Genomic DNA, 12447 nt, shown 5'->3' on the forward strand with positions numbered 1-12447 from the left:
TTACGCGATTGGCACACTTGGTCACAGACAGGCTGCCGTGCGTCGTGGTCATCCATGTACTCGCGTTACCTGAGGTATCACAACTAGGCTCTTCTTGACCGCCCGAGGCACAGAAAGCTTTCATTTACTGTACACTGGTAGTATCATCGATGCAACATCTCCAAGTGTCGAAACTGCTTTCCAGCTCGCAGCTTCTTGCATTTTTCGAAGCGTGCCTGGACGATGCGACCGCCAAAATGCCAGCAGCTTCGCGAACGCTCCGAGGCTGTGACGGATAACTCATGGGCCGGCCCACGAACCCACGTGGCGCTTGCGTGATCGCGGTCCCGTGATTCGTTATGTCCATGCTGGTGCGTCAGGTGCGAGTGAGTGAAGGTCGTACATTCACTCTTCTAAAGGCTGGTGACCAAACCGGTTTCTCAACCACAGAGACTATTTGCACGCCACTTGGCGCGCGTAAGCACGCAGTTTACGGCTGCAAGCCCTGCATCACCGTACGTTCCTGAAGCTATGCAAGGAGTCTGTCCTACGTCCTTTTTCCTTCTCTTCTTCCACGCGTGTGTTGAGGAGGTGGCCCTCTCCGTATCATCAATGCAGCCGTGCCTATTCACGACGCCGCCACATCCCAGCCACCTTCCGCAGTGCAGGGGACTACATGTGTAGCTACATTCGCGCCGCTATTGCGTGGGAGTCGAAATTTAATAATACAACAGAGTCAGGTTTAGCATATTAGGCAATGCAAAGTGTACACCTTGTAGACGACCTAGTCTTGGGGGAAGTAGGTCGGGTGGGCAGCCTCATATTCGGGATGAGATAGAAGGCCTGAAGGGTCGTCGTGTGCATCGTAGAGGTGTCGAGTGGTGTTTATGACTCGAGCGGGAGGCCCAGGGGCTCAAAGCCGAGTGCCTTGTCGGTCGCAAACGAGCCAAAAAAGTCGTAGTCGAACTCGGCGTAAAGGTCCGCGGCTTCAATCTCGAGCATGTCGTTGACCATCGACGCCGTGGCGTCCGCGACGGGCGTGGGCATCATCTGCATGTCCTCTTCGTCGACGGCCTCGGCGTACTCGTGCACCATGGACGTGAGGAGGCTGATCTGGTCCGACAGCGTCGAGAGCTGCGTCTGGAGCGTCGTCATCTTACTCTTGAGCATGTCGACGTCCTCCTTGTCCCACTTGGAGTTAGGCTCTGTGCACGTCTTGCGGCGAATGGATGCCATCTTCTCCGGGTCGTCGCGGCGGAACTTGGCGTGCGTGAACTCCCACATGCTAGAGCCGAGCTCGGACGCAGGGTGCACCTCGAGCTTCTTGGTCTTGTCGAAGCCATAGAAGCGCAGCTGGCGCGCAAACGAGGCGAAGTTGTTGTGCTTGAAGTAGAGCGGCAGCATCGTCTTCTCAAAGGCCTTGGGCGACTTGACGACGAAGGACCGGCCGTTGTTGCTCCAGGCGGCGACCTCGGGCGCGCAGCAGCCCAGCATGTCGAAGGTCTTCTGCAGAAAGACAGGGATGCTCATTGTGGTGGTAGTGGAAGGAATTGAATCTGAGCGTGACTCTGCAAACTCGGCAACGGTCAGCTGGTTCCATCGCCGTGCGCGGGTGATTCCTTACAAACAAAGGTGTGCAAAGTATTCGAAACGCCGCGGCGGTTGATAGCTTTGTGTTTGTATAGAACTCTGGGCAGGCCCATCATGCACCTCTGCATTCAAGGAGTTGCCCCCGAAACGTGTTGATGGGATTGATCATGAGATCAGTCGCCCATTTTGAATCGTTTTCATTGGCTATAATTGGCGATTACGAGCTCACTTTGCACCACCTGGAAGCCAGTGTGTGGTTAGTATTTCTCGACGACTGGTAAACACGTGTGGGCCGGCCCTTGTCCGTTTGGCGCGCCCAGCATGAGTTGCGCGTTCCCGCCACAAATCGGCCCGCGCACGCTCCTCACATGCGCGGGACGACCCGCGTCATCGCACGCGCGACGATGCGTGAGTAGGTCTATATTCGTGAGGTCATAAATTTAGGTCGGCGTTGCCACACGTCATCGCATCTTGATGGATTGTGTGACCTGAACGGGTGGTCGACGTTTTCGCCCGCGATCCTCATGTGGCTTAGTTAGTCGAAAGATCTACTACTCGAGTCGAAATGAGACTGCTACGATCGAGAGGTACACCGGTGACGTGCGCTTGGTGTGCGCGCGATGCACAGCGGCGGTGAGTGAGCTCGGACCAACGGCATGCGACACATGCACGCTTACGTGGGTGGGACCGCGTCAACTTGCAACATAACATAGAGCCAGCTGCCAACATAACGCTCGCCCGTCACGGCAATAATGAAGCCGAGGGTACCAACACGGGGTCGCGAGATCGCCACCCAGCGCCGCCGCCCAGCGCCGCCACCTCGCTGGCCGCCGATAAAAGAGCTTTGCCCGTCGTCATCGAAAATCGAATCTCGTCACGTGGAAACTCGGTGTGTTCAACTATCGCGCATGGTATCGACGCTTTCGATTCGTTGGAACTCCAACGCCAGAGGTGGAGGCCAGTAGTGTCCAGTAGCACGCGGTCAGCACACGCGATCAAGCGCAGGGAGTCACGGAAGTGCAAGCTCTGTCGAAGGGGCGCTGCATGGTCAGTTTGGGAGATGTTGATCTCGAGGGAGCCATGCCGGATCTTTTCGACACACGGGGTGTTGCTGATGCAGGTAATTGCTCTTTGATTGCATCTATAGGCGCGCGTTCTGTGCTTGAATGGGCGCGTCCTCTATCTCGGCTACCGTGCCAAGGCGTTCTTAGTTTGAAACACCGTTGCAGGATCAAGTCATGCTCGTTCGATCGGTCTGGTCGGTTGAACCCTGCACAGACTTGGCCAGAGAAACCGTCGTGCTTTTCATCGTGAGCAATGACCGAGGCGATCCGTGGAGGCGATCCTGCTCCTAGTACGTAGCCCCGTACGTAAAGACACAGTGCTGCAACCAATATCGCAATGCCTTCACTCGAACTACGTCGGCCGCTCATCCATTGCAGGGTCACAGTCATAGCACAAGAATTTTAGCGGAAGCGCTAAAGAAGAGCGTTTCATCATAGCCGTGCTTTCTACGAGGTGGGCGCCCACGGCTCGTCAAGCGCAAGGATCAATGGCCACGCGTGGGATGGACCTCTTGAGAGTAGTCATAAGTACGGTGCCTGGGATGGTTTGAGCGTCTTGCGACCCCACCACGGTACGCCGACGTGCCAAATGCTGTCTGATTCCCCAAGATAAGGCCTTCGTTGGCTCGCAGCGGCGCATATAAAGCACGGCGCTGGGATCAAGAGAGACTTTCAATGGTCTGAATTCAAATTCATTCGTAGTTCAATATAATTATACTTACACTTAGAGCTGCACGATGCTGTCGGTCTCGGCCATTTTTCTCCGCTTGGCCTGCGCGGCCAGGGCGGCAACGGCTGCAGGTGTGGCCGGTGCGCCCGGGCGCTTGCCACTGCGCGCCATGAGGGCCGAGACGACGGCTGTGAGGCTTGTGATCTGGCCCGTGAGCTGCTCGAGCTGGTTCTGGAACGAGACCACCTGACTCTTGAGCACTTCGACATCCTCCTTCTCGGTCGAGTCGTTCTCCGAGTACGTCTTGCGGCGGATCTGCGCCATGAGCTCGGGCCGGTGGCGCAGAAACTGGTCGTGGTAAAACTCCCACCAGTGCTTCGTCTTGTCGTCGTCGACAATGACAATGTCGTCCTTCTTGTACTTGCGGAAGCCGTAAAAGTTGAGCTGCCGTACGTACGAGGCAAAGTTGTTGTGTTTGAAGTACTTTGGCAGGACCGATCGCGCGAACTCCTCAGGGTCCTTGATGACGATGGTCGTTCCGTTGTTGGCCCAGGCGGCGACGCTGTCGGGCGAGTTCTCAAACATCGTGTACGTCTTCTGGAGGAAGATGGGCGCGTTGGCCGTGGCGGCCGTGGCCTTGGACTTGGCAGCGGCTGCGGCTTGCATGATCTTCTTGTGCACTGCGCCACGCGCGAGATAGTCTGCCACCTGGAACCCGAACGCAACCGAATTCCGTCGACCGCCCTCCTTTTTTAAATGCGATCGCGATGATGTTTCTATATAATTGATTGGCATTTGATACAAACACAATATATGAGATAAAAGATTGGAAATTAAAAAAGACAACGGACTACAAAAAATAAATGGGGCCCCCCCTGCGTCCACTTTGCTCCAGTACAAAGACATGGTTCACAGAGTATAGGGTGGGGCCCCAAAGATTGTTTTTTGGAGGACCCACGCCGCAGAAGCTTGAGCGCTGGTCTTCCCGAGAGTTCCGATCTGCGCATGGCGCAGGCCCCGCGGGGTCCACGCGCATCAACGAAAAGCAAACGATTATGATACCGACGAAGGCTCAAATCACAATTCAATTTCCTTTCGACTGCCCATGTGTCCAACACCTCCACCGTGCAAAGCGATTAGACCCGCGGCTGCAGGAACGAATCATGGCCATGGAAAAAAACCAATGAGAAAATAGAGTTTCAGCGCGTGCACAACGCCCTTCCGTGTGCCAGACTCTACGCCGCCGTGTGCGCCAGAGTCCGCGCCACCGTGTGCGCCAGAGTCTGCGCCACCCTGTGCACCAGAGCCGGCGGCGCTGCAGTGTCGCCAAGTCGCCGTCCGCTTCTCAGAGCTGACTTCCCGACTTTTCAGAGCGGTCGTCCTCGCGACCAGCGGTCGCAGCCACGTAAGCACGCCAGTTCATATGCGTGTGATTATTCCGAGGAGAGCCAGCGATTGCTGATCACACCTTTCGCGTAATCCGGCTCTTCGCGCCCAGCCACTGCATACAAACACCAAGTTCCTTTCCTGTTGTATACAAAATTTCACATATCCACATTAATCGAGGTCGGCCATGTCGCCAGCGGGCACCACCCATCTGGTTGGATACAAACACCAAGTCTATCCATCCACCTGGTCTCAAAGTTAACCACGAACCAATCAACGAGCGCCGTTCGACAGCTCGTATGGGGTGGGACAACCGGAAATATGGGTTTCAAAAGCCGTGCTCTGCGGTCTTAAAATGCATATTTCGAAACGTTGATACTTGTTTTAATAATACAAAAGAGGTATCCAAATTCAATTCAATTTAGATCTTTATTTCTATACCATTATCGAGTGGTACAAATAGAAAAAGGCGCAGAATACATGCATTATAATCTCTGACATAGGGCTGTCGCACCAATATTTTCGAGACCGGGCCGCGCGGAAGTAAATGACTCAGTGGGACTCGGGTACGACCCCTGCATCCTCCTCATTATTGAAATTACCACACTAGACCCAGCATGAGCCGACCGAACAACATGAGCGCCGCCCTCTTCCTCCAGAAGTCCTACGACATGATCATGAACTGCCCGGAAGACGTGGCCGCGTGGTCCAACAATGGCACGTCGTTCGTCGTCAACCAGATCAAGGACCTCGAGAGCACGTGGCTGCCGCGCTACTTCAAGCACAACAACTTTACCAGCTTTGCGCGCCAGCTCAAGTTCTACGGCTTTGACAAGTACAAGAAGCACAACCAGGGCGGCGACCTCGAAGCCGACTCGGTCTGGGAGTTCACGCACCCGCTCTTCCTCCGCGATGCGCCCGAGAAGATGGTGTCGATCCGCCGCAAGACCAACACGAGCTCGGACGTGTCCGAGAAGGTCGACAAGACCGAAGTCTCGGCGCTCAAGGAGAAGATGTCGTCGCTCGAGTCGCAGCTCTCGGCCTTGACCAACCAGATCTCGATCTTGACCAACTTCGTGCACTCGTACGTCGAGTCGAACGCGCTGGACGCGGAGCCCGACGCCGAGCCGCTCCGCAAGAAGGCCAAGCTCACGTCGTCGCCGCGCGATGTCTCGAGCTTCGTGCCCGTCGCCGACGAGATGGACCTCTCGGACATTGACGACGGTATCCTCGACACGCTCCTCTTCGGCACGGCCACGCCCGCCGAAGCCCTCACCTTTGACATGCAAATGCCGCTGCTATTGTAAATCGCACCCCTCGGCGCCGCACCCATCATGGCTCGTCCATTATGGCGCGTGCACTGCGCCGTTGAAGCATTCTGCATCGTATTGTATTCCGCTGCGTCGATCGAGTCGCCTCATGGCACGCTATTCCTATACTGTGCCGGTCGCCGCTGATGTCCCGTACCTTCACCAAAGACTACGACTCAAGCGACCACAGGACCGACGCATCTACTACGCTAATACATTCCTTGTGATCTTATATACTCTTCCGCCTCACCGCAAGCCACGTAGTTGGAGCATGCACAGAGCGCCTGGTGGCCATCAACCTAATACTAGTAGCCCGTATGAAACACAAGCGCATTACCGTCGTGTGATGCTTCGTGCGTCCGCCATGCCCGCAGGCTATCGTCTTGGACATGAAAGCGTCGTCAGCGGACGCATGTAGGGAGCGACGGGATGAGCTCATGGAGGTCGCTGCGGACCGCCCGAGCTTGAGCTTGGTCCGGATGCTCGACTTCCGAGCCATTTTTATTCGAGCTCGGATTGGTCCAAAACTCAGGAATATTAAAATAAAAGGTGTCGAATCATCGATATGAAGCACAAATGATATGCACTGAATTCAATTTCATTTTGCTGGAATATAATAATAATAGGAATATTGCCCCAGCTCTCGCAATATTTGCCAAGTGGGACCGCGCGAGACCGCGGGCATGGACGACCGGATCGATGGCGACGTCCCGGCATGGCGGCCTGCGTCGGCTGGGAAGCTCCGAGCGAGCTTCCTGCGGGATGTGGACCAAGTCGAGACCCCGGACAAGGGCTCCAAGAAGCGCTATGGGTTGGCTTCGCGCTCGACGACGACGACGGCAAGCCATATCCCCAAGAGTATGGCGTACGAGCCCTTGACGCGCAAGATGGTGCGAACCAAGCCGCTGCATGAAACGGAAGAGGCGAAGCTCAAGAAACGCGAGAGGCGCTGGGACAACGAGACGCCAACGTCCTGCTTTGACCCGTCGCCGGCGAAGCCCGACCGCCCTGTATACTCGACGACCAGAGCAATCATGAAGCCGCGACTGGCCATGGAGCAGGTGAACCGCCAGCGTAGCAAGACGGTGCCATCACGGATCGTGCCAGGCCAAGCCATCATGGGCTCGTCGACACCCTCGTCGGTACGTCATCATGATGTTGCAGCGCTCGAGCATGGGTCATCCTCGTGCGTGCATAGACGACACCCAAGTACTCTGGCAAGATCTCTGGATCACTCGCAGAGTACGCAACAAAACCAGCCATGCGTCCCGTCTTCTCGACAGCGACGACGTCGTCCGTCCTCGAGCGCGCGACCAACGGCTACTACGCGAGCATGCGCGACGAGCTCCAGGAGGATGCTCCGCCCAAGAAGCGGCCATGCTTGGACAACAAGCCCAAGGCAGCTGCGCCCGTCGACGAGTGGCGCAGCAAGCACAAGACGTCGGGGCTATATGAACGACGGCGTCCGCCGGTCGCTTCCTTCTCGAGCCCTCTCGCGTTAAAGTGCTTGCCAACCGTTAAACCGTTTGCCTCGACACGGGCACCGACCAAGTCGTCCGGATCGGCTGACAAGCCCATCAGCTTTTCATCCGACGAAGATGAGGAGGGGTACGACGCAGAGGCCAAGGCGCCGCCGGTGGTCCACGAGCTCGCGCCGCTGGCCTGCGCGTCACTGAACGTTGGCGCCAACGAGATTTTGTCGATTGAGCTTCGGCTCGAAGAGAAATACCTCACGTGGAGCGACAGCCAGTTGTACGTGAGCCAGATTGCACAGCTGCTGTACGTCCATACCTTCTTGCTCCCACATCGTTCCAGCTCCTCGTCGACGTAGCGTGTTTGTCTCGATGACGCCCGAGGTGCCTTCGTTCCTCGCCATCAGCGCCACGCGCAACAACGTGTTTCGCCTCGACGCGGCCAAGTACATTGTGGCCATTCCACGCGACGCAGACGACTTGCTGCCCTTTTACAATGCGTTCAAGCGGCGCTTTCCGCACGTCGTCGCAAGAAAGATGTACATCGATGCACGCTGCGTCATACCAAACGCTCACCTCTCTCTATTGACGTAGCCAGCTCATCAGCCAAGCGCAAAAGTGCCTCGTCGACGTGGCGGCGTGGCGCGATGGAGCGACGCCTCGTCGGCCCGAGCGCCAACAGCTGCGGTCCGCAACGCCTAGCAGCAAGCAGAGCGTTGCGAGTCTGCCACCGCAGACAACGACCAAGCCGCGCAAGACGCGCCAAAGTGGACGGCGGCCCCGTGTCGCCAGCAAAGTCGTCGTGGTGTACCCGCTGCCGCCGGCGAACCTTGATGTGATTTCCATCACCGAAGAGGACCTGGATCGCCTCGAGCCCGAGGTGTACCTGAACGACAACCTCATCGACTTTTACTTCAAGTACCCACTGGATATTCTGTCTGTTAGGACATGCTTGTATACATACATGCGTAGGTGGTTACAAGCGGGTCCGTGCGCGTCCACCAAGCCGTACTGTCTCTGCTTTGGCGCGCTCTTCTTTCCCGCGCTGACAACTGGCGGGTCGGTCACGTCGTGGTACAGCTACGACGACCTCTTTTCAAAGGAGGTGATTGTCGTGCCCATCAACATTCGGTACAGATGTCTGCTGTCCTCGCTCCCTTTTTTGACAAGTAAGGGTGTAGCAACCACTGGAGCCTCGTGGTCATATTCAACCCGGGGATGGCGGCCGTACCAAAAGTCGATCGACGCCTCCCACCCGTGCTCACGCTGCTCGACTCGATGAGTGGCGCGCACCGGCGAGGCGAAGTATGGTCCCCGCTCCTTTCGTACCTCGGCGCGGTCTTTACGAAGAAACACGGCAATGACGACGGCTGGGACCCGTCGGCGTTTGCACGCGTCGTTGTCAAGGCACCCCAGCAAATCAACTCGTATGATTGCGGTGTGCACATGCTACTGAGCGCGCACATGCTGCTCGACGCATACGACGGCCTGCGCGGCCAACGCACCGACTTTGGCGTGGACGACAGTATGGTCGAGGCCAAGCTCTCGAATCTCATTCGGAGCGATACGTACGACGCGGCGACGGTCGAGGCGACGCGGATGTCAATGCGGACCACCCTGGACGACCTCGCGCGTCAGTACGAGCAGATCAAGGCGACCAAGACACTCAACACGGAGGAGCTACAGCAGCTCTCGATCTCGTCGGTGGAAGAAGAAGCGAGCTCCGAGACGGACGTCGCCGACAAGGTGCCCGCCGAGACCGACGACGACGACGAGATCGCGTCGACGGCAGTCGCGGAGGATCCGGATGAAGAGTCGCAGATGGATCCGCCATCGGACGCCGCGAACGTTCCGGAGAGCCCAGACTCGGGGACAGAGGCGCCCAAGCCAGCCAACGCGCCCGATGTCATAAGCGATGTCGTGAGCCCTGTCGCAGTATCCCCCGCCTCGACGGCCGACAACCACGTTACGATAGACGACGATGACGACGACGACGACGACGACGACGAGGATACCACTAGTGTCACGAATGTCTAATCTATGACCCGATGTCATGACGAGGCGTCGTGCGCCAAGAGCGAGCGCATTTGGTGGTCGTGCGCCGTGTTGCGCGCGGGCATGCGCTTTCGGCCGCCTCCGAGACCAATCTTTTCGTGGGCGCCGTCGACGGCCTTGAGCTTCCATCGCGGTGCCACGTCACGGTCCACGCCAGCCTCCACCGTCGTTGTCGTCTCGACTTGGATGACACTGCAGCGGGTGTGAAAGCCCGTCGAGTCGAGGCCCGCCGTGTTTGAGGGCCCTGGGAACGGCCGTCGCATCGCAGCCACGTTGTCCCGTGGGCGCATGTCATGGCTCAAGAAAGCGGGATCGCTCGCCGCACGCGGACACGGCATCGCGCGGCAGCCCAAAAGCCGACCGTGAAAGTCGACTGGCGACGTTGCCTCTTGCGGCTCGGGTTTGACGGCGGCGTGCGCAGCTTGCAGCACTTGGCTGTAGGTGGCAACGGGCGGAATCAGCGCGGCGAGGCGCTCGGGCGGGATCTCGATGCCAAACGAGCTCTGGAGCGCGCCACTGAGCGCCGACGAGGTCTATCGGTTTCGTGTCACACCTAGAACGCGATGTGGAGGCGTCGCACGAGTGACGTGTGGACGACTTGGTTGGTCTTGTCTTCGTCCATCGTGCGGAAGAGCGCCCGAAGCTGTTTGGGATGCGTCTCCTCAAGACGCAAGAGGCGCTGGGCGTCTTTAAAGTGCAGCCGGGGTGCGACCGGGCTCACCTATGAAACATGGTGGTACACGCTTGCACCCGACAATGGTACATGTGAAGGCGAACGATAGACGCATGCGGCGAGATCGCGCTCCTCCATCTGTGACGGCATGTGACGCAGAAGCGTGTCGACTTGGTCTGGAGAGAGCTGTAGTTGGGCTTGCATCTCGTGCCGCAATCGCTCCTAGCCGCACGTCACATCATTCCGAGGCGGTATGGTTCAGGAGCGACGGCTACCTTGGAAAACACACCGACGGTGTCCGGATCGCACGCACGGTAGAGTGCTCGCAGCGCTTTGGACGACACCTTTGTCTTCTTCTGGAGCGCTTCAAGTGCCTGCGATCTTGTGAGCTGTGAGCCCTACCCCTTTTACCGACCTGGCTTTGGACCGCGTGCTCTTCGTGGGCGCGCGGCGACGTTGGTGGGATTTGAAGTGGGAACAAACTAGCCACTTTGTAAGAATCAATGACGCATCACGGAAGCCTTGCTTGTGCTGGAGTTTGGTTGGCGACGGCGACAAAGGCGCCAGTGGGCTCTGTGCAAAGCGATGAAACGGCACAGCGTCGCCGTCGCCCGCGAGATGCGCCCAGACGGCGGCAATGTCGTCGGGTTGCCCTCCGACACTCTTGAGGCACGCTTCAAAGGCGCGCCGATCGAGGCGACCGAGCTTCTTCTTGTCAAAGCTGCGAAACGCCATGCGCAGGTCACTGTGCTTGAGTCGAAGGCGCTCGAGGTAGTGCGCGTGCAGCGTCGCTTGCACCGACGTGGCAGATTCCGATGCGTGCAATGGACTTTTGTGAGAGTGTTTTGCGGGAAATTGCTTGACGCCGACCGTCTTTTCCGCCACCAAGTGCAGAGGGGCCCACTCGGCTGCCGTGTCGTGGTGGAGCACCGCGGCGCGGAATCGATTAAAGTCAATGACGCCCGTGTGGTTTGGATCGAACTTGGCGACAACGTTGGCCGCGTCAACGGGAAGCACTCCGAGGCGGCTCAAGCACGTATGAAATTCCGCCAAGTCGATCGTGCCTACGGGGATGCCACGTCAGATGACGTAATCACGCGACGAGGCACCATCGCCGTCGACGTCAAATCGCCGAAAGAGGTGGTGGATGTGCTTGGCCTTGGCAGCGAGCGTCTCGACGACGGTATTGAACGACGCGTCGACAGACTTGGTCGTGACGACGGGTGCGTCGATGGCCGATATGTTGTCGAAAAAGCTCGCGTATGCGACCACCCCCGCGCCGCGGGGATCGAGCACCCGTAGCAGCCCGTCTGTATCTTCCGTATTCCACCCAAGCGACGCGAGGCACGAGACAATCTCGCGCTGTTCGAGCAGTCCGTTGCCGTCGGCATCATACTTGCGAAAAAAATCCTTCGGGTTGGCCACCTTCGCGGTCGTGCGCAGGTGGTGCAGCAACTGCGCTTTGGATTTGGGACCGCTTTGCCCTGTCATAGTGGTATGTTTTGGCGCCGGTTCGATCCCCGGCTTGATGGCCTTTTTGCCCTTGTTCTGCCCGTGCTGCGGCAAGTGCAAATGCGCGAGCTCGGTGCGGTCACGATCGTCGCCAGCGACCACATGCAAGAAGCGCTTGTAGTCGATATCGCCGACGCCGTCCGGATCAAACGCCTTTTGCAGCGTCGCAACGTCCGTTGCGTGCACCCCCCACGTCGCCATGCACGTTTCGAACTCCATCTTGTCAATGCGTCCTAAGCATCGACATGGAGAGACCACCCTTCAACGACCGTGTACCGTCATGGTTGGCGTCGTACTGGAGAAACGCGCGGTGCAAATGCTCGTGCTTTGCAGTCACGAGCGACCGGACGCGGGCGAGCGCGGCGTCGGGCGATGTGTCGTTGCGCATCATGGCGGGCGCGGGCCCGTGGACAGCGTTGAACAAGTCGTGGTACCGGACGTGCCCTCGACCGTCTGGATCAAGCAGCTTGAGGATCGACGCGCTCTCGGATGGCGAAAAGCCTTGCTGTTGCAACATCCCATGCAGCTCATTCGGCTCGATCGTACCGCTGCCATCGAGATCCAGCGCCCGAAAGTGTTCCTTTAGGTTGCGAGGTGCCCGGCGCTTAAGCTTCTTGAGCAGTTTGCAAGCATCAAGCTTGGTCAAGTCCAACGAGAGACGACGTGGCGTCGCAGGAAGGGCTCGGACAAGGTCGATGTCGGCCTCGGTCGTCATTTACTTGAAATAGCGCATCGA

At 57.9% G+C, this 12447-nt stretch overlaps 5 protein-coding genes across 5 annotated transcripts; 2 read left to right on the forward strand and 3 right to left on the reverse strand.

Moving 5' to 3' along the window:
• Positions 1-864: 864 nt before the first annotated feature.
• SPRG_22087 (hypothetical protein) lies at positions 865-1509 on the reverse strand (the record flags this gene model as incomplete). Its single annotated transcript, XM_012340375.1, has 1 exon — positions 865-1509. The coding sequence occupies one exon, from the start codon at positions 1507-1509 to the stop codon at positions 865-867; it is 645 nt and encodes a 214-aa protein (XP_012195765.1).
• A 1848-nt stretch (positions 1510-3357) lies between these two features.
• SPRG_19190 (hypothetical protein) lies at positions 3358-3969 on the reverse strand (the record flags this gene model as incomplete). The annotated part of the gene is made up of 1 exon (XM_012340226.1): positions 3358-3969. One exon carries the CDS (start codon positions 3967-3969, stop codon positions 3358-3360), a length of 612 nt encoding a protein of 203 aa, XP_012195616.1.
• Positions 3970-5306: 1337 nt separating this feature from the next.
• SPRG_19191 (hypothetical protein) lies at positions 5307-5996 on the forward strand (the record flags this gene model as incomplete). Its single annotated transcript, XM_012340227.1, has 1 exon — positions 5307-5996. The coding sequence occupies one exon, from the start codon at positions 5307-5309 to the stop codon at positions 5994-5996; it is 690 nt and encodes a 229-aa protein (XP_012195617.1).
• A 686-nt stretch (positions 5997-6682) lies between these two features.
• On the forward strand, positions 6683-9446 carry SPRG_19192 (hypothetical protein; the record flags this gene model as incomplete). Its single annotated transcript, XM_012340228.1, has 7 exons — positions 6683-7141; positions 7198-7778; positions 7831-8010; positions 8066-8389; positions 8444-8602; positions 8653-9376; positions 9408-9446. 7 exons carry the CDS (start codon positions 6683-6685, stop codon positions 9444-9446), a joined length of 2466 nt encoding a protein of 821 aa, XP_012195618.1.
• Positions 9447-9522: 76 nt separating this feature from the next.
• SPRG_19193 (hypothetical protein) lies at positions 9523-12102 on the reverse strand (the record flags this gene model as incomplete). Its single annotated transcript, XM_012340229.1, has 8 exons — positions 9523-10059; positions 10107-10247; positions 10290-10421; positions 10475-10573; positions 10615-10681; positions 10708-11263; positions 11309-11944; positions 11988-12102. 8 exons carry the CDS (start codon positions 12100-12102, stop codon positions 9523-9525), a joined length of 2283 nt encoding a protein of 760 aa, XP_012195619.1.
• Positions 12103-12447: the final 345 nt, after the last annotated feature.

Source organism: Saprolegnia parasitica, assembly GCF_000151545.1.
Source record: "Saprolegnia parasitica CBS 223.65 unplaced genomic scaffold supercont2.4, whole genome shotgun sequence".
In the NCBI taxonomy this organism is placed as follows: domain Eukaryota; phylum Oomycota; class Saprolegniomycetes; order Saprolegniales; family Saprolegniaceae; genus Saprolegnia; species Saprolegnia parasitica.